Genomic DNA, 22449 nt, shown 5'->3' with positions numbered 1-22449 from the left:
TCAGGACAGCAAGCTATCGCCTCGCCCTCCCCTTCGGCCATCCCGAGCCAAGATATACACTTATGGAAGTGACAAACCACTCCCTCTGCGTGGAGTCATTGAGGTAGACAATGCCTCCAATGGCCAGGCCATCAAGACAAGATTCCACGTCACAGAAGGACGGAGAGGGACCCTCCTCAGCTGTCATACAGCAGAGGACCTGCTGCTAGTGCAAACCAAATACATGAACTACATGCGGAGGAAATGCTAAAGGATTTCCCCATGCTTATCCAAGGACTAGGCTGCCTCAAGGGGAAAACGTTCAAGCTACATGTGGACCACACAGTTAGATCCACAGCTTTGAGACATAGAAGTGTGCCGTTCCACCTGCAGTCGCAGGTAGAGAAGGAACTCCGAAAGCTGGAAGAACTGAGAGTAATCGAAAAGGTGTCCGGCCCCACACCATGGGTTTCACCCCTCGTGGTCGCCCCGAAACAGCCTGGAGCCATTCGACTATGTGTTGATATGCGGTTGCCCAACAAAGCCGTGAAGCGTGAGCACCATCTCACTCCCATGATGGATGACATAGTCGCAAACCTGAACGAAGCCCGGTGGTTCACCAAATTAGATCTCAACGCAGGGTACCACCAACTGGAGCTCCACCCTGACAACAGCAATATCACCACGTTTTCCACCCATGTCGGTTTGCGCCGATACAAGAGGCTCAGTTTCGGGGTCTCCTCCGTGGCGGATGTTTTCCAGAACGCTATAAGAGAGACACTCTCTGGGCTGGCAGGCGTAATCAATTTGAGCGACGATATCCTCATCTTCTCTAAGACCCTTGAGGAACACCACATCCATCTCAGGGCCGCTCTACAGCGCCTGGCCGATCATGGGCTCACCCTACACCACGCCAAATGCTCCTTTTACCAGGAGTCAGTGGATTTCTTCGGCTATATATTCTCAAGAGGTTTCCGTGCAGACCCAAGGAAAGCGGAACCCATCCGCTCAGCACCAAGACCGACACCAGCGACAGAGGTCAGAAGCTTCCTGGGGATGGCCACATACTGTGGCTGCTTCATCCCCAACCTCGCATCCCTTTCGGAACCTCTGTGTGCCCTGACCTAAGCTGGGCCCTTATTTTGGAAGACATAGGGAAAGCCACCGAGGTGGATGAATGTCTCATGAAGGTGAAGAACACGCTGGCCAACCGAAGCTGGAAACACTTTCTTGATGGGGTCAGTTCATTGACAGTAACCGAATAGGCTTTTAGACAACAAGTCTGGAGGGCTCAAAGCGAGCTCAGCCAAGGCCCCCATGGAGTCGTACTATGAGGCACGTCGCTGGTGATCCCAACAAGCCTGTAAAAGGAAGTCATCCAACTGGCGCACCAAGGCCATCAAGGAGCGTCCAAGACCAAGGCCAGGCTGAGGAATAAAGTATGGTTTGCGGGGATGGATGCCATGGTAGAAGAGGAAGTGCGTAACTGCCACTCGTGCACCATCATGAGCAATGACCCGGTGCCACACCCTGTGATCATGGAAGAACCCTGCCAGGAGCTGTGGTCCAAATTGAGTATTGACTTTGGACCATTCCCGGACGGCCGGATCACCCTCGTGCTGATAGACTCGCATTCACATTTCCCCATAGTGGAGGTGGTACCCTCCAGAGCATTCTCAAATGTCAAAACGATACTTGACCGAACATTCGCAATGATGGGGTTGCCGGAGGAGATTCGGTCAGACAATGGGCCACCGTTCCAGGGCAAAGACTTTCAGGCCTATCTAGCATCCCGGGGCGTCAAGCATCGGAAAATCACCCCACAGTGGCCACAGACCAACGGAGAAGTTGAGCGCTTAATGGGAACCCTGAACCGTGCTCTTCGAATTGGGGTAGAGAAAGGGGAGGATGCAGAAGAATGTCTCTCTCAGTTCTTCAGCGCATCCCGCCAGACACCCCATTGCACCACCCGGTGTGCCCCTGCACACCTGCTGTTCCGAAAAGCCCCCATAGACTGTGTTCCGGCTAGCCCATCCTGGTGTCTTCCCGAACTTGACCAGAACGCCACCCAGAATAGGAGGAGACATGCAAACGACAAAGCAAGCAAAGCGCGAAGAGCCCGACCCATGTCCCTTGTGGTTGGGGACAAAGTAATACTGAAGGACCGACACCCGAACTGGAAATACCGCACAGCGTATGAACCCGAGGTGTGGGAAGTCATCAACGTCCATGGAACTATGGTGTCGGTGGCGCGAGGCACCCGAGTGGTCATGCGGAACACATCATGGTTCAAGAGAGTCCCTAGGGAGCAGAGAACGACCGAACAGCAACCATCAGATGCTGAGCTTGGAGAAGGACCCGTCTCGGTGGAGACCTCTCAATGTCAGGGCGAAGAAATGCCGACTCCGCCCAGAACTGCGCTCAAGACACCTGCCAGCCAGAGCAGCGTCACAGAAAGTCAAAATGTCCCTGGGCAAAGCCCTGAAGAGTTAGAGGCGAGTGGAAATCCTCGGAGTCAACTGTATAGTCTCCGGCCAAACCCGACTCCGAGTCAGAGACTGAAGGACTATGTCTGGCGCCTGGACATGGCCTAGAGCCTACCCCATTAGACTATGTGTCTGAAAGATTGGAGGGATGTAATGACGGAGCCACCCAGCCCGTCCACACACGCATTCACGCACACACACCCCGAGGGCGGGCGAGCCCCAGGGTATAAATAAAAGGGGCGCAAGACCGCACGGGGTCTTTGGCCCAGAAGTAGATAGCGTGTCTGTGTGGCTCATTATTAACAAGTTAGGCCCTAATCAGAGGCTTAGGATATTCACTGCCCCTAGATACGCCACGTTACTACAGTTATGAGAATACTGATACTGACGCAGCTTTCTAATTTTATCGGGCCCCTCAAATTATATCCACCGATATAGGGATTCCTGCGTTGGAAGAGATCAAGTCTGGTTTTCTGTTTTCTTTTCAGATTTTTCTAAGCTTTCCCTTTGCTGAAGCCCCTAGTCTCACTTTTTGCTTTCAGTTGTGGCTTAGAGACTCGAGAACCTAAAGTATCATGGCCCAGAGTGGTGTAAATTTCTGAAATAAATCTAGTCAGCTAGAACAAAGCTATACCTGGCAGATGAGCCCGAATAAGGACGAAACAGGTCCAGTTCAGGGAGGACTTGGCTTGGCAGTTTGAGCTGGACTGCTCATACGAAGCAGAATCAAGACTGATGTGCATATGACTGGCTCCAAACTGAGGAGGCATGATGTGCAAAATAAGCCATTGATGTCATTTGGAGTAGTCAGGGTTCCTTGCAGCTGCGACCTCTAGCTTGCTACCTCTGGCACTTCCCGTGCCACCCCTGGCCTCAGAGGGCAAGCTAGAGGTCACAGCTGTGACCCCCTACTACCTCCAAAAGACGTCCATGGAAATAACAATGGACTGGGATGTGGCCAAGTAATTACCAGTGGCTCAGATTAATTCAAGCATTCCTTCTATCTTTTTTTAAATATATTTTATGGTTTTAAATAAAGGTGTTTCACACTTTCCATATTATGATATTATGTTTGCATATTAGAGGCAGTGTGTAGCCTTTTTTTGTAACAAATACTTGCCACAAGACACTCAAAATCTTCATAATCACATATACCCTCCCCCCTCCTCTTCTTGGCTCCTTGGCATTCGGGACAAACAATTAGTCTTCTTTGTCATTCTACCAGCAATATTTTCATCATGAAAATGATGTTTCAACAGCTTTGAATTCAATCTCACTGATTTCTCAGTTGTCTTACTTGTGTTCACGTTGTTCCCATATCAAATGGGCATACGAGGGGTTTGAATAGTTCTTATATGAAATTTTGTCACCCACACAAATGATTTAAATTATTCAACTACACACATGCAGTCCGGGATCTCCCACTCAATGACCAACAATTAATGTTGATGTGACCAAAGTATGTGACACCATTGCAATGGTGTGGTCCCATTTACCTCTACCTTGGGGCAAAACTGCACCAATGCCCATGTTACTGGCATCAACAGTGATGCACAATTATATTCCTGGAACATATGGACAGAGAAGAGGTGCACTGGTAAGTTTCTTTTAGTATTCAACAAATGCTTTTTTTGCATGCACGCCATGAAAACTTAGCATTTTTCGTTAAAAGGCAGTTAGGGGTTTGGCAATGGTGGAAAAGATTTCAATACATTTTTAATTAAATTCATATATTCCCATGAATGCAAGCAACTGATCATGATCCTGAGGCACAGGCCTCATTCGCTTTTAACAATACTGGCTTTGGAGAAATCATTTTTTCTAGAAACTATGCGCCCCAGATAATCAATGTCCAAAGACCCCAAACACACATTTCTCCCATCTCAACCACAAAAGTGCTTCAAAAACTGCTTCTAGCATTTGCTCATGTTCACCATCACACTTGACACAGACTACAACATCATCTTGGAATACCAAAATAGAAGAGAGTCTGTGCAGCAGCTCTCCCCTAAGATATTCGAAAAGCTATACCAAATAGCATTCTGCAAAATTGATACAAATCATTGGGAGTTACAAATGCCATTAAATGCCTTGATGCTTTGCTTGGCACAACCTGACGGTACGTCAAATTTTGAGACAATGCGGTCACCAAATGTAGTTAACATCTCATCTATTTTGGGTAAGGGGTGACCACTAACTGAAATGACTTTGTTGACACTTCTTATGTCAATGCACATCCTGAGTTCCCTATTTTCTTATGTGCCACCACAATTGGGTATACCCATTATGTTGACTTAGTGGGTTTAATTACCCCCGCAGCACACAGTATTTTCAATATTTCATTCAATTAATTGCTTATAGCAAAGGGTACACACCTTTATTTGTTTTTCCCAGGAATGCTCCCTTCTTTCTTTTTATTGGGGTGTTCAAAAACACTCAACTTCCCTTACTCCACTCAGAAGACTTCCTTTTTTTGCTCCAACATGTTTTCAAGACTGACCCCCACACTTACCTCATTGTCAAGGTATTCAGACAAAAGATTGAGTTGGAAATGTCCACTTACACAAATATCGAGTTGTAAATATCGTGGCACAGAAATATCGACAACAAGAATATTATGGTGAAGAATTTTGAATTTAAGGTCAGAAATATTGTTTAAAAAATATAGAAGTTGTTAATATTGTTTGCAAAAATATAGTTGTTTCCAATATTGATTTTTTAAATTAGTGTCATGTTTTTTAGTATATATTTCAAATGTATGTGATGTATTTTTTATGTATAAGTATTGTTTATATATGTGTGGGGAGACCTCTCTGCAACGCCAGGACACCGAAATTGACCAGAGCCCCGCAGGGTGGTAGAACAGGGCGGTACCTACAAAGCACCAGAGCAGGTCCTGCAGCGCCGGACACGTGAGGGCGTGCCCAGGGCCTGTCTTAGCCCGTCATAGGCTGGGCTAGGCCGCATCCCCTTCATCGTTCCCTGGGAGGTGTGAGACTACTGACCAGAGGATTCCAGTGACCGCTCTTCAGCAATCGCCAGTTTGAGAGCCTGGTGAGCGCGAGACTCTGTGTAAGACTTTGCCCCGCCTTTTAACTTTTGACTTTTTTTAGTTCTCAATATATCTGAAGCAACCTGATGGTGCATCACCTAATATGGGGAAAAGGAAAATTTTGAGTGCAAAAAATTCTCACAAGGAGGGCAGGGGGGGCTTGCCAGTCTCTTTTAAATTATCTAACCAATGCCATCGGGGCGATAGAGCAGCAGATCACCACAGTGAAGGAGGCTATAAATATTGAAAGACTGGGCCTGGATACAGGACTTGCTATGGGAAAAGAGTTGCCTATAATTCCTGCCCACACACCGGTTATCATTGAGTCCCCGAGGAGTGGCGCAGATACTAATGGCTGCGCAATGAACCACTCGGATCACATCTCAGTATGTGACTTAGATAGTGACTCTCAGCCCTCAACGAAACGTCTGAGAAATGTTACTAACTCTCCCCCAGCCAACCAGTGACCCAGCCATTGTGAGTAGATCCGCGCCTTGCATAGTAAGGAATAAAATTGCTGAAAAGGACAAGCCAGTACCGGTATTGAAACGAGGTTGTATAGGCAATGTAACCACGGGCTCTAAACGTAACCCTCCCAGCGTAACGGCGATCCTAATTAGCAAGTTCGATACACTAGATTCCTACTTGAGAGAAACCTTGACTAATCTATTTAGTAGAGTGGGCATTTTAGAAGAACTACTGAATGGCCGAGGAACCCGACTATCCTCTAACCTTCTAGGGAACAACTCTTTGTACTGTAGGGACTCTTATGTGGAGGGTAGCTTTAATAACCTGATTCATAAGGGGGCCACTATTTCCAGTAAACAACCATCTTTAGCAGGGTGAAACCAGGCAATAAACCATATCAATTTGCCTATTAATACACCGTTAGCATCTGTAAATGCTTTGCATGGCCTCCCTAAGCCCGCCTCATTCAAGGACTCTCCACATCTTTTGGATGCAAGATCAATTGGCCCCAAGATAGGCCATCAACCTTTTATCCTCTTAGGAACCTCTAACTCTTCCAATCCTTTCTCATTAGTTCCCTCGCACAATCATGTTCCTGATTTGCCCATGTCAGTTTTGGATTTACCCCCAGCTGTGACACCGTATATGGTTATTCAAGCCAACGTCTCTAGACTATCTATAGGGGCAGTAGAACCCTGGGACACACTCAGGAACAAATCATTATTTTGGTTGGGCTCAAAAACTTGTCTTACAGATATTCTCTTCTCAAACTGCAAAATGGCCAGAAGAGTTAGTTGGCTAGGGAAGGGACAGAAGTCCTTGCCTGGGGACTGTGTGATTCTGACTTTCAAGTCCCCACAGCTGGTACAAAATATTCTGAGTAGGGCAGGTACTTACTCCATCTCCAACCATGACAATAATGTGATCCCTCTCTGTTTTTTTATCAACCAGCTTTATATAATGGTTTGTACCCCTATAGTGAGGCGTAACCAATGAACACTCTACCCTTGTACAATGTCCCTGTCCAAAATCGTTTTGATCTCTTTTTCGGATTAGAGCAGGTGAATTGACTCCTTTTGGTTTCCTGTATTGCAGTCACGACAAGTGGGAAGTCTCTTTTAAATGTAGGCATAATAGCCCCAGGAGCAAAGGAGCTAGGCCACACAATTGACCCAGTGAGTGCCTTACCAGTTTCAGATTGTTCCCTTTCGGCCTATCAGGGGAATCGGATTTATTCGCCCACAGTGATGGTAGGTGATGAGATCATGGGCACCACACCGACTTTAGGTGCTACTCTCACCCATAGTCTAGATGATAGCCTAATCACCCCCATGGCTTCCCAGGCCTCTTCCCACAGGAGAGCCAATGGAATTACGAAGGATAATAGCTGTCATTTCCGGTTTTGGAACATTGCAGGCCTAAAGACGAAGATTTTGTGGACGGAGTTTGTTAATGGTTTTGACATACTTTGTTTACAAGAGACCTAGGTGGACGATCCCTGCCATATTAATGGCTTTAAAACCTTCTACACGCCCTCGGTGGCACCATCCCATGGGAGAGCAATGGGGGGGCCTGTTTATTTACGTTTCAAATCATCTAAACTTTGGAAATATTGCTACACACGTTGTTTTCAAATAATTGTGGCAGATTTGGATAAATCAACTTTATTGCAATAGTACATTTCTACAATAATGCCCTTGTTAAGACAAAGTTGGCCTATTGGGGGTAATAAACCTTCACATTAACTTGTTACAGGCAGCAACCCCAAAGGACTTGCTTATCATTTGGGGGGGAGACTTTAACATCTCTCTATGTCAACAAATCAAAAATGGGATCTGTGGTTTCGAGTTCGGGAAAGATCCAGCTTACCCCCACTTCAATCACTCTATTCTAGGCGACACCATCAATGATATAATGTTCACAGAGGACTTGGGATTTGCAAATAACATGTGTATCCCACCAATCCCTTTGAGCCCGACTTTCAATGGTCGAGGGATGGTCTCAACATCTTTTGGATGCAAGATGAATTGGCCCCAAGATAGGCCATCAACCTTTTATCCTCTTAGGAACCTCTAACTCTTCCAATCCTTTCTCATTAGTTCCCTCGCACAATCATGTTCCTGATTTGCCCATGTCAGTTTTGGATTTACCCCCAGCTGTGACACCGTATATGGTTATTCAAGCCAACGTCTCTAGACTATTTATAGGGGCATTAGAACCCTGGGACGCACTCAGGAACAAATCATTATTTTGGTTGGGCTCAAACACTTGTCTTACAGATATTCTCTTCTCAAACTGCAAAATGGCCAGAAGAGTTAGTTGGCTAGGGAAGGGACAGAAGTCATTGTCTGGGGACTGTGTGATTCTGACTTTCAAGTCTCCACAGCTGGTACAAAGTATTATGAGTAGGGCAGGTACTTACTCCATCTCCAACCATGACAATAATGTGATCCCTCTCTGTTTTTTTATCAACCAGCTTGATATAATGGTTCGTACCCCTATAGTGAGGCGTAACCAATGAACACTCTACCCTTGTACAATGTCCCTGTCCAAAATCGTTTTGATCTCTTTTTCAGTTTAGAGCAGGTAGATTGACTCCCTTTGGTTCCCTGTAGTGCAGTCACGACAAGTGGGAAAGGCTCTTTTAAATGTAGGCATAATAGCCCCAGGAGCAAATGAGCTAGGCCCCACAATTGACCCAGTGAGTGCCTTACCAGTTTCAGATTGTTCCCTTTCGGCCTATCAGGGGAATCGGATTTATTCGCCCACAGTGATGGTAGGTGATGAGATCATGGGCACCACACCGACTTTAGGTGCTTCTCTCACTCATAGTCTAGATCATAGCTTTCCAAACTGTGTGATGATGTCAGGGGCGGCAGATATAGTGGAATGTGACACCAGCCTCGCACAGTGTTTACATCGTGCGACACCAGCCTCGCACAGTGTTTACATCGTGCGACACCAGCCTCGCACAGTGTTTACATCGTGCAAGGCGGAGTAGCAGCGGAGTAGCAGCGGAGAAGCAGCGGAGCCTAGTAGAAGAAGGAGGAAGAAATGGAGATGAGAGGCGTGTAAAGAGAGGGCGATTAAGGTACGGTAGTTAAGCATGAGCGAATTTTGCGGATCTCGCGTTCGCGAATTTTGCGGATTTGCGGATTCGCAATCCGCAAAATCCGCGAATTCCCGCGAATTTGCGGATTTTTTTTTTTTTGTGTTCGCCCGTGTTTCTGCCAGTTCGCGAGGGTTTTGTACACTTTCGCAAATTGCGAACTTACCTGTCGGGTCGCAAGTTTCGCGAATTTGTTGTTTCTACGTGTCCAGCCTGTTTGGGACACTCTTCTTCATCACTGCCACTCTCTGTCACCACTGCCACTCTCTGACTACTCATGCCACCCTCTGGCCCACCCATGCCACCCTCTGTTTCATCACCACACCCTCTGGTTGTCCAGTGTACATTATTTTCGGCAAAGCAAAGCACACCTTCCCTGCCTCAAGTGACCTGAATTAATTTGGGTCTGATTAATGTGTCACAGAATATTTTTTTAGCTGGCACCTGCTTCCTTAGTGCGCCCTGATTAGTGATCTTTTGCACTTGCTAAGTGCTTTCATTGTTGCAAAATTAGTTACAACACCTGCCCTGCCCCAACTGACAATAATGAATTAGGGGCTGATTAATGGATTTTAACTTCCAGCCTGGCTCCTGCTTGTCTCCCTTAGCTGTAATTCAGGACCTTTGTGGCATATGTGTAACTATTCTGAGGTTCAGAGCAGGGTCACATAATAGTTTCAACTGGCAACTGAACTCTGGAGGGGCCCCTCAGGAAGCACTACAGGAAATGGCTACAAATGATGAGCCTGAACTTTTGAACCTGGTAAGTAGTTACTTTCAGTTTTGCTAAGATCGTATTTCTGCAATTTTGCACTTATTCGCGGGGCGCGAACTCACGCGAACTCACGCGAACAGTGCGAGCAGTGCGAGCAAAATCCGCTGCTCGCGGATTTGCGGATTTTGCGGGAGATTCGCGAATCTCGCGGATTGCGGATTTCCCAAAAATCCGCAAAATCCGCGAGCGGAACGGATTTTCCGCCCATGCCTAACGGTAGTGCACTTCCGACAAAGGCAGGGCACAAGAGGAGAGAGGTGAACACATGAGAAAGGTGTGCAGCACAGCCCGGGTTAGAAAGAGGTGGGCGTGGAAAAGAAGGGAGCGGCATTATGGACGTGCACTGGGGAATCATGAGTAAAGGAACAGTAGTGAGATCCGGGGGCTGGAGGGGGGGGGGAGGGATAGTGCAAACAATTGGGCATACCCATGGCACTCATTTTATAGACAGAAGAAATATGAATGGCAGGGTCATCTACAACCTGCTTCAAGAAATGGAATTGTCTGTAACCGCAGCACGCGCTGCAACCCACCGATCTATAACACAAGACACGCACAAACACCGGCGCTGTTAATGCGATGCGTTTATTTCAGGGCCAGAGAGTGCACTTTTGATACTGTAGCGGTACAATTATCACACTGAAATTAGAATTTCACAAAGATCTGGAAAGTTCTTAAGTAGCAGGTGAAAAATGTTGCTTTATTACGTTCTGCGTCAGCAGGAGAACAGAAAGGGAAACCTGCTGCAGTACAGTGGGATTTTACGTAATAGATAATATAATAACTGTTCACAAATCCGCTTCGGCGTTCCACCCTGTGGAATGAAGCGCTATCTAAATGCAAAAATACCAAAAAAAAATCACTGTGGACGCGGAAAGGACCCGTTTTCTTGTTTTTTTAAACATTTTTCTAAGATATAAAAAACCTCTCTCGGTGTCTTTGTCGTTAACTAGCTGGTGGGACTGACTGTATGACTCATTCTGGCGGCCAGGTGTACGTGGACACAAGTGTACCATTATAGAGGGACGCCGCAGGGGAATCAGAGGTGAGCGTGGGTGCAAGTGCACCAGGACAGATGAACAGGACAATAGGGGTGAAAGGGGCAGTGCAGATCTTCCTAGAGGTGGGCGTGGGCACAAGTGCACAACAATAGAGGGACACAGGAATCATGGGTAAAGAAACATTGGTGAGATACGAGGGCTTGGGGGACTGGGGGTGTTCAGTGCAGCCAGGTGTACGTGGACACAAGTGCACCATTATAGAGGGACGCAGGGAAATCATGGGTAAAGGAAGTTTAGTGAGATTGGGGCTGGGGAGTATAGGGGGCAGTAAAAATTTGGCATGGGGGAAAGGAGGGGGTGCAGGACATGTGCCTTCTAGTCTTCGGCAGAGACAGGAGGTAGCCCTGGAGAGAGGTCCGCCTGAGTGAGAGCTGTAGTGCACCAGGAATGGAAAGGCACACATTCTAAGAGCAGCTTCCGGGAAGAGGCCCTGCACTGAACGTTGAGCTCTGGGGGCAGAGGTGTAATAGGAAAGCGGAGGGGGTGAAGGACAGGAGGAGAAATACAACAAGAGGAAGAGAGCCGGATGATTAAAGTGAGAGAAAACCACGAGAGAAAGCATAAGTATGGGGAGAAGTGGTGGCTCTCACTGCAGTGAGGGCAGTGCCCACTGCCAGGTTATTCAGTGAATGAAAGCAGTATTTGTAAAGCGCAAACAAAATTACCAGAAATCCTCTGACTTCACGGCCTGAGAGAGGGGTGGGGGTAGATGGGAGAGGAAAACAGAAGACACACTGAATTCTCCATGAACCTTTGCTTGACACGCGAGGAGGGGGAGTGAAGACGCCCTCTTAATGCCTGTGCGCAGCCCAGCTCTCCTGAAGACTTTTTTATCAGCTTGCTAACTGACTCTACCCAATGGAAAGGATGGGTGGGGCTTACAGTCCCTTTTAGAAATCTTGTAGTTACAAGATCTCTCGGAAGGCGGGGCAGCTTTGTGGGGGTGTGTGTGTGGGGGGTGATGGGGGCTGTGTGTGTGGGGTTGTGTGTGTGGGGTTGTGGGTGGTTCAGGCTAGCTCGATGCGCTCGCTCGGATTACCGTGTCCCTGAAATTTTTTTCACAAAAAGGTGTGTCACCAACATGAAAAGTTTGGAAAGTTGTGGTCTAGATGATAGCCTAATCACCCCAGTGGCTTCCCAGGTCTCTTCCCACAGGAGTGACAATGAAATTATGAAGGATAATAGCTGTAATTTCCGGTTTTGGAACATTGCAGGCCTAAAGACGAAGATTTTGTGGACAGAGTTTGTTAACGGTTTCGACATACTTTGTTTACAATAGACCTAGGCGGAAGATCCCTGCCATGTTAATGGCTTTAAAACCTTCTACACGCCCTCGGTCGCACCATCCCATGGGAGAGCAATGGGGGGCCTGTGTATTTACGTTTCAAATTATCTAAACTTTGGAAATATTGCTACACAGGTTGTTAACCGTTATTTTCAATGGTCGAGGGATGTTCTCCATAATTGATTTTATTTTATTTTCATCGAGACATGCTTTGAGAATCGTGAGTTTTCAAACTCACGATATTTCCCTTAGTGACCACTTCGCCCAGAGTGTTAAGGTCAAGGTCGATAGCAGGCTGGCTAATGGGAAGGCTTACGAAAAAACAAAACACTGTTGTAGGGCTAGAGGGATATTTTGAGACCAAGCCTAAGTATTATCCCCCACTGAAACCAGATTAATAAACAACAAACTTAGGGGTCTAATTTAGAAAAACAAATTGTAATTCTATGGTCTAGTCACCATGTCAAATGTACGTGTGACAAGCAGAGTAAAGTTATCAGACCATATCACCAAAATGTGAGGCACCAGTAAACGTAAGTCACCCCTGGTTGAGGATTCCCATCAAAAGTCTTGTATGAATCAATATTCTCATTTGGTAATCCTTATCGGGTATTGTGTCTCTTGATCATTGAGACCGCTAGCATACCCTGATGGTCAGTTCGGGGTAGCGACCCACAATCACTAGGTACTACCACATGGTGTTGATACGATGGGAATGTGCAGTGCAAAAATTAAATGTGGTGGTTAAAAAAGGATAGGGAACTTAACAAAAAACAGTTTTAATAGACGTTAGCCCCTTCCTTATTAAAAACAAGAACAGTGTAACATAATCATCGCAGTCCACACAAATAGCTGCGAAGAGACCAACATGTTTCAGCCAAACCGGGAGGTTCCCCAGGCTTTCGTCAGGGTCTCTGTTCTTAATAAATGCTACTGCTTCTGAGTGAATAAAGTGTGAAAATATTATACAAAAACACACGAGTGAAAAACCAAAAAAGGATATATTATTCCTTCATCTGTGTCAATTCCTCTCATCGACATCTGGTGACTTAGTAATGTCCAGAATGTCCGGGGAGTGGACCTCACCTCTTCCTGGACCTGGCTCAGGATATGTGAGACCCCGCTCTGTCCGTCGTTGTCTCAGGCTCGGACTGAGTCAGGGGGAGGCTTCCCTTGCCCATCCTGCTGACGACATTACTCTGGTTATAGAAAATGGTTATGCTTTGCGCCGGAAGAAACTTGACCCAGATCTAATTATGAGCAAGGTGATCACTAACTGTAGTGATGCTATTAATAAGTGCCTAGGAGATGGAACCCTCAGTCAGACATCGTGGAGGGTTATTAAACCACAGTGAAGTTCATCGGTAACGCCCTCCATGTAACATCAAGCAAGAAATTTCCCCAAAAGAAGGGATGATTTGACTCCAAATGTTCTAAAGCCCACGCCAATCTCAAACTTTCCCTACAAAGGCCAGAAGGGCGTGTAGTTACGCCCTGAAAGCAAGGAAAAAATAATTAAAGGAAGAAGCATGGAACACCTTACGCGCGGCGTCAGAACTGAGAGACTCCTCAGCATTCTGGAACGCCGTTAACGCTTCTTTCCTGGTAGATGCTGAGAGGGCAACTGTAGAGATAGCAATACCAAAGAGCGAATTGGTTGAACACTTCTCTAAATTTTATTCCAAACCATGCCCAGAACAAATCAGTAGCGTTCTGACAGAGGAAAGGGAAGATACCCAGAACATAAACTATCCTCCGCATCCCAAATTTGACCTTGGTGAAATTGAGGAGGCAAACGCATCGAGTATGGGTGGGAAAGACCCCGGGCCGGACGGCTTCCCCGTGGACCTCTTTAAATATAATATTGCCTTTTGGGGACCTATACTAACTCTAGTAATTAACGCGTGCTACCTGATCGATCTCCCCCAACTTGGAATGGTTCCTATCTTCAAAAAAGGGGATAGGCACAAACCTGTATGTTACAGGCCAATCTCGTTATTAGACTCTACTGTCAAGATAATTGGAAGAGTCATTTTAAATAGATTACAGAACTGAGCAGATGACCACTCTATTATTAGTGATACTCAATATGGCTTCCGCAAGGGGCTTGGCATATTAGATCAATGTCGAAACTTGGACATAATTATTGGCAAATACTGTAAAGCCAAAAGGGATAACCTTTATTTGGCTTTCATGGATTTAACCGCAGCTTTCGACTGTCATCCACCACAAATTATGGCCAATCTTGGAGAGGATGGGAGTGGATATCTCCCTAATCTCCTTTATGAGACAGTTTTACAATGGGGCCAGGGTTCGCTTTGGGACAGGGGGTGAGTGCACCGATTCCTTCACCGTCGGAAGAGGAGTGAGAAAAGGTTGTGTCCTGGCACCTTTTCTTGGGCTGAAGGGGGTACAAGGGAACCCAATAGGTAGCTAAGGACCTTGGGTAGTAATTTCTAAACCAACAATGGTTCTGAAACAGAACTATAAGAACATACGGATAAAGTATAGTCTTCAATAGGTACTATATTCATTAGTGTCAAGCCGGACATATTTATTCAATCAAACAAAATTCACAAATAATCGTAATGTTGCGGACAAACAATACAGTGGGACACAATCCAGCATCCAATTTACATGAAAGAACAAACAATGCAGTGGGACACAATCCTGTATCCGCTATAAACAGAAATAACATAAAAGGAAAAAGTGGGTTAAATACAAACAAAAAGTATTTTCAGGCAACAGTTTGGCGGGAGCTTAAGGAAAATGGAAGTATATAGACAAGCTATCAACGATAGTTAGCACACTAACAGGACACAATAGTTGATTGTGTGAAAATATACAGGTGGTCGACAGCGTTTCGATCCCATAAGACGTATAGTGGGATCATCACCAGGACGTGTTGCAATTCACATGCCTGAATTGTATTACCAGCATAAACTTTCTCTGCCTAAAGACAGTGAAGATGCCGTGATGAAGTGATGAATACGCTATAAAGAATGTCAAACAGAGTGATGCCAACCTCGGTGGGCAGTGCTCTAGGGCAATGTGGCAGTGGGCTTGCGATGAATTAGTTGATCAAGGTACCTCACCTTAGGTAATTGGTGGGACTACCGGCGTTTGGGTGAGGTTGCTATGAGGTTATTTAGAAGAACAACTAGGCAAAAGTGGATGAACAAGGTACCACACCTTGGTTATATGGTGAGACTTCCAGCATGTAGGCAGGTTGCTATGAAACTATTTAGGTGAACAACCAGAGAAAAAGGACAATGCCTTACGGGACCACACAATGGCTCCCGACCGCAAACGCAATGGCACAAGCTGCTACGTCTGGCACCTTTTCTCTTCACCCAGTACATTAACAACTTAGGAACGGTGTTGACTCAAGAGAGCCAGGACCTACTGTTGGTGGGGAAGCGCCCACTCCAGTGCTCATGTATGCAAATGATGCAGTCCTTATGGCCCGTACTCCGAATAGCTTACAGAAGGTAATATCTAGCTTTGAGAATTTTATGTCCAACTTAGGGATTCCAGTTAATACCTCTAAAACTTTTATCTTAAAATGTGGTATTGGAAAACAAGAGAAGCTGAACGTTTTCTGGAGTTATGTAAAAAACTCATATCGATGGACTGGGACCTAATAACGGAAGCATTTAAGGCGGCACGGGAACCTGTCCCTGCAGCGCAGGAGGAGTAGACATGTTCAACAGGCCAGTCCCCACACAAACAAAGCAACTCTGAATATAGTTCTGTATCACAACGTTACCACACAAATATATACTACCCCTACAGGAGTTAATGGAGAGGCATGAGTCGTAGCCTAGTGGCAACATTATGCGTTAGAGTCGGACCAGTAGAGTTGGGAAGTTGGGTGGGATGGGAGGGACAAATTACGTTGTTCTTTTTCCTTTTCTTTGAAATACTGTTAATACTCTTGTAAAGGTAACTAGAAATCCGACCGCAACTACAATTGAGCTGTCTACGATTTGTATAATATGTAATGAGACATGTTTAGAAAAACAAATTAAAACCCTGCTCGACTTTTAAATGTAACTGTACTGCAAACTATGTTAATGCATTAATTACATGTACCTATGTCTATATAGGATGCAAACACTTTAAAAACCAAATGAAGTGTGTTTAAATTTATTTATTTAATTAATGTTCTTGTTCATAAATATTTTCTAAATAAAAATATTTGTTTGAAAATTAGTTTTTATTTTATTTAATATATTTGTAGGGATTTGCGATATGTATATAACATTATAGGAGGTTTTTATATTTGTAATTTTTAATATCTAATATATTGTATTTTATTTTGTAACTTTTTTTATTTATTTTGTTTTCAATTTTTTGTTGTTGTTGACATTTTGTTTGTTTTTCATTTTGAACTGACTGGAGGGGTAATAGCAATTTGTACATCTCCACATACAACACTTTCCTACTGTTGCACTTACTGGAGTGGGAATAGTAATTTTTACCCCTTCCCTATCCAAAAATGTCCCTACTGTTGCAATCTTTGAAGTGTGAAAAGCAATTTTTACCCCTCCGCTATCCAACACTTTCCCTACTGTTGCACTTACTGGAGTGGGTCTAGTAAATTGTATCCCTCCACTATCCAACACTTTCCCTTTATTTGCACTTACTGGATTGGGAAATTTAAGTTTAAAGATTTTTAAATTGTCTAATGTTTTAATTTATAATAACATGTTTTTTTTATAGATTTTATGCTATTGGTATATGTATATATAAATATATATTTATTTGTTACATTTGTATATAATTTAAATTCCACATAGGCCAGGATGTTTAAGGTACTGATTTATTCTAAAACCATATAGCATACTCTGGGACATATTAGCAATTTTAGTCCCTTAATCAGTTAGGAAAGAAAGGATACACCTCCTACAATATCAGTTAGGAATGGAATGGAAACATCCCCTACAATGGACCTTTAGTCAATGGTACATCCTTGTACTTTTATACACAACACCAGATTATTTTGACGTTGTTATTCCTCATACTAATTTTGCATACTCTAAAAAAAATTCCCAACATTCTACATTTGGCACACTCTTTTCTTAGCTCTTAACATTGCTTAAATGAGACTATACAGAACTTAATCTACATCCGAAACAATAGTTACATGTATTAAATGTTTTCTTCCACTGTGGTTGTTTGGCTCCACTTTTATTGAATTTTACTATCCATATCATTGCTTCGTCCTCTTTGTTCAATTTCATAGCATATTTCTTCAAGTCCTATCCTATTAGCAGCCTCAGCAGCCTCATCCAACAATGGATTATTTCATGTAATTAATTTATCTTGTATACTTTTGTTATGATGTCTGATTACAGACTGGTGTTCAAGGATTTTGTGTTTGAAATTCTCATTGCACAGCTAACCCGCTTAGTCATACCATATACATGTCAAGAGTTTGTGAGGTTGTCTGTTATTTAGAAAAGAACTTGTTTCTCCTCATCACCAAATTCGGTATCTTGTAAAATGTTTAATCAGTGTTTTGATGACCTTTTCATATTCATCTATTTCTTCTTCTTCATCCTTCTGCACACAAATCAAAGACAACATCATTAGACACCAGTCTGTAATTCTGGGGAACATTTCTGTCTACTAATGTATATAGATAGGATTAGTGTCAAAACCCATGGGTGGGTGCATTAAAGTGCTCATGCACCAACCCAGAAAGCCCCCTTGATGAAAAGTAACTGTAAGCAACACAGTGTGCAATTTTGCGTAGCTTTGGGGAATCTATCCAATCAAAATCCTGTTTTGCGTTGGATAGTAAATACTACCCTAGCACTTTGCACACAAAACGTTATAGTTAACCTGAGCCTGAGTGTTATTAAGTATGATTCAGTAAGAATTAGTGAGATTAAGAGTGAATGCGAGTGAGTAGGAATGAATAAGAATGAGTGTAAGGGTGTGTAAGAGAGTATGAGTGAGAATGAATGAGTATGAGTGTGAGTTAGTAAATGGATTGAGTGTGAGAGAAGGTGATGTGATGCTTGCTTAAAATTATGGTTTCATGATTTAAACTGATAGAAAGAGATGGTTACTTGAACATTCATTAGACATGGAAGGTCAAGTAATATTTGAACACTATTGATTTGAACGTGCACTATGCATGTTCATACCAGGCTTCATTACACAGCCTGATCAGGAACATGCACTGGCTGCCTGTTCCAGTCTGAGTGCCAATCCACGGCGCTCAGACCAATCAAAACGCTGCATTGCAGCGTTGCGATTGGTCAGAGGAGCTTGTCTGCCCGGGTGCTTTCTGCTGCCTTTGGCCGAGATAGGAAGAATAAGAGGACGAGGACAAAGGACGGAGGAGAGGTGGAGGCCAGCAGTTGAAGGAAAGTCATTTTTTTATTGCGTTCCTCTGCTCGACCCCCTTACCCCATCAGCCTGTCCAGGAACAGCCTTTACTGAATGAATATAAAACCCACTTCAAGATGATCAGAAGACAAGTCATCGAGCATTACGCAGGACAGAGTAAAGTAGGACAAAGTATCCTGTAATATAGTGCAGGAGAGTAAGTCAGCACTGGCAAGAAAGAAAAGGTGTGATTAGAACTGAAAAAGCCAGTTAAAATATGACACACTATAGCACTCACCTTGTAATAGATTAGGTTAGTGTAGAGCTGTGTGTACTAAGTGAGTAGTAGAGACTAGAGTAACTGTTGAAATGAAGATAGGCAGTCCAGGTAGATTTCCATGTAGATTTATTATAAGCAAGATGTTACAAGGTAGAGCCCCACCAGGAGCAGCCTCCCTGCTGCTCAGCCCTTACTCCATCTGACACTCTCTCTCATCCAACATTCCATAACCAGCTCTCACACCAACATTCCACTCGACATACACACAGGTTGAGCAGCAGGTAGAACAGTAACGTATTACAATAAGTTACCATTTAGCAGGTGCTTACCAGGCGAATGTGATGCAGCAGGTGATCCTACACATGATAGTGGAGCGGAAAAGGTGTACCAAGCTCATCCTGGAACCTGCAGCAGGTTTATCCTTCTGTGTTTCCACCTGCAGCATCTAGGAAGAAAAGGAACGTGTCAAGTTATGCTGCGCACGCAGTATACCTCTCTCAGTCTTCAGCCAAATCCTCCTCACTTCCAATAGAAGTGGAAAGAAGACAAAAACGAGATGAATTAGAAGGAGCCAATACAGGTTGGGTCAGCTCCCATGCAATTCACTAAGTGATGATGCAACCTCTGGGTGCCTGGATTTAAGCTGTCTGATTGCGGTCAATGCCGAAAAATGAATGCCCTATGTGGTAACTTAAAGGACCCCTGACACCAATGTGATGAAGCATTCAAAATTTAAAAAAAAGAATAGAAAATAAGTGCTCGCGCACCTTCCTACTCCTGTCCTAAACGAACATGCTTACACTTATCTCGAAGAAAGCAGCGTTTCTTATGCAGCCTTACAGCATTCATTGAGAATTCACCTATAAGCTGTTCCATTTATTTTTTGGTGAAGCACACATTTTAAGTGGTAAATTATAGGTCGCACTGTTAGAGGGATGCCTGGGAAAGGTGGTTCTATGAGTGGTAGTGTGGTATTGAGAAGCTGACTTGTAAGGGGCCAGCATCTGCTGTTCACTTGTTGCATGATATTATATCCTGCATCTTCCAAGAGTGTGTTGATGCATATTATAACTGACACATGAGAAAGCACGTTTTATTTTTAAATGAACAAGCATTCGAAAAGCCAGTAGGCCTGGTTGTTTCACAGGGGAAATTGCTTCTTAATTGGTTGTTGAATTTAAGTGTGTGGTTTTCTGGAGGGTGAAATAAGTTAATCTCTTGGCACATGTATGGTTGAAAGAGTGAGTGACTGAACACACAGATACTTTATATGGGAGTGAGCATGTGAATGCATGGATGAATGGCTTGATGAATGGCTGAATAGTTGAATAATTGAAGGCATGGATGGGTTCCTGTATGACTCAGTGAGTGCAATAACGGATGCGGAATGCCTAGATGGATGAAGGGATGTTACACAAATCTTATAGAGTGCGACCTCAGACAGCAAGGTGTTAGACCTGGCATCCTTGGCATTGTTTCCCTCTAAATTTTTCCCGTAAGTTCTCCTGTTTTTGAAGACTTTGTTTTTGCTGGAGGACATGAAATGGCAGTAAAACCAGAATGTCACTCAGGCCGAGTTTCCACATAGCCAAAATTGTGGCCTATGGCGCCAGTGGAGTCCAGAGCCATACCAGCCTCCCGGTCTGGCCCTTATGAGGGGAAGGAGTGTAAGAGTGATGTCATCCCCTTGGTGGACATCAAGACTCCCATGAAACCATTCAGAACCCTACATGTCAATCGCCTCAAGCTCCAATTTGAGAGGTCTGAATTACCATGCTCTTAGTCATGAATGATGGGGTAGAAGAGGAGAATGAACCTCTCCCCAACCTCCTTTCTTCAAAAGAGCAAGATGGGTCTCTGGAGAGTGTCGACCTCTCCCGTACACTTACCCTAGAGTAACAGAGTGACTGTTGCCAGTTGCTGGAGCAGTTTACCTCACTCTTCTCCCTTATCCCCATACTCACTACATGGTCCACCCATTATATTGATGCTGGGGACAGCCTGTCTGTGAAGAGTACAATCTACAGGCTGTCTTATAAGGTGAGAGCCAGCATTAAAGAGGAGGTCTCCAAGAGGCTAGAGTTATGGGTTATTGATCCCTTAAACATCCCTTGGTCCAGCCCAGTGTTGTTGGTGCCCGACACTGCCACTCCAGGTGTGACTCCAGAACTTAGGTTCTGCATGGACTTCTGGGGCTCAATGCAGTCTCTAAGACTGTCACATACCTCCTTCCCAGTGCTGATGAGCTCATGGATCAGCTAGGAGGATCCAAGTTCCTCAGCATGTTTGATTTAATGTCTGGGTACTGGCAGATTGCTTTGACCACAGGGGTAAAGGGCCATGCTCATACGTTATGGACCTACTCTAGAAACACAAGAGGGGAGAAAGTTGTTATTAATGCCAAAATATTGAACAGGAATTTCTCTGGACAAATAGTAAAGACAGACAACTACATCAGGTTAGTTAATTTATTACAAAGCCAAAAATCCCTGGACATAAAGACACCTCAAAACAAGAGTGTATAAATACATCGGAATCAACATAAATCCAAATATGCAAATAATGTTGAGGTTATTCAAGATGCACAAAACAATTCACTCAAGAAATGGGATGCAGAGGATCACAAAGCATGAGTCCAAATATCCTTGCATCAAGGGTTGATAAATATAAAGCATCAAGCAATCCCTACACTAGCACAAACATGACATCCCTACTTAAGCATCTTCAGGGAAAGAAATAAAAAGTATCAGCAGGTGAAGTATTCCTAAGAAATCTCTTCACCATCAAGCTATCGAGACAGAACTTGTTCTAAGATGGTGTCTCTCCGGAGGCTAAAGAAGAAGTGGGCACTTTCCCTACTCTCACATCACAGTACAGGTATTTTTCTCAAGAGGCCTTGCAGGTCATGCCATCCGCTGTTAAAACGAACTCAAAGATAATTATCCATGGGATAGAGTTGTTCCTGAGCTGCAACAAGTTGACCTTGATTCCCAGGCCCTCTCAGGTGTGAAAACACAAAAATTTACCTTATCGGCTTGAGCTTACGATGCATCTCCTTCTCCCATTGCCTGACTAATAGCACAAAGACATTATTCTAGCTAACTAGGGCGCTTCTTCCACCTGCGATATAAAATGTGAGAAAGAACAAAATCCACAACAAACACAAAATTTAAACTGTTAATTCTAAAGCAAGAGCTTTCAGGGAAGTGCATTTCGGGCATACAAGATTCAGCTAACATAACAAAATGGCAGAAGAGCTTAACGAAATTGCATAGGAAATAGGGCGCGTTCAGTCAATTTTTCTACCTACATGCAAAATGACGCGTTAATAAACATTTTTTAATAAATGAATGATTGTCAGTTGCACAACACAAGTTATTCATGTTAATGTTTTCCGCTAGTTATATTTACTTTCTATGTTAATTCTTCAAGTTACTATTCAATGGCCTAGATACATCACATTTCATGTTATTATATTTCCAGATACTAACACTTCGTGTTAACACAACAAAGGATTATGTGGGTGTGCTCTACACAAGTGATTATGATGCACCCCTACAAATGAAATGCAGTTTCCGCGACATAAGGGGCAAAAGAGAAGTCTGTGTTGTC

General features: G+C 44.2%; 1 protein-coding gene across 1 annotated transcript in view; it reads right to left on the bottom strand.

The window, feature by feature from the left end:
* Nucleotides 1-22449, bottom strand: part of LOC147692319 (solute carrier family 22 member 6-B-like) — a 509964-nt gene that overhangs the window by 222833 nt on the left and 264682 nt on the right. The window contains exon 6 of the mRNA XM_086938568.1: nt 19167-19282. Coding sequence (XP_086794694.1) covers nt 19167-19282 — 116 coding nt within the window. The remainder of the gene's footprint in view (nt 1-19166; nt 19283-22449) is intronic.

This window comes from Lissotriton vulgaris, chromosome 9 (assembly GCF_964263255.1).
Source record: "Lissotriton vulgaris chromosome 9, aLisVul1.2, whole genome shotgun sequence".
Lineage (NCBI taxonomy): Eukaryota > Metazoa > Chordata > Amphibia > Caudata > Salamandridae > Lissotriton > Lissotriton vulgaris.
The sequence above is the reverse complement of the archived record's forward strand: the minus strand, read 5'-3'. Positions and strand labels throughout refer to the sequence as shown.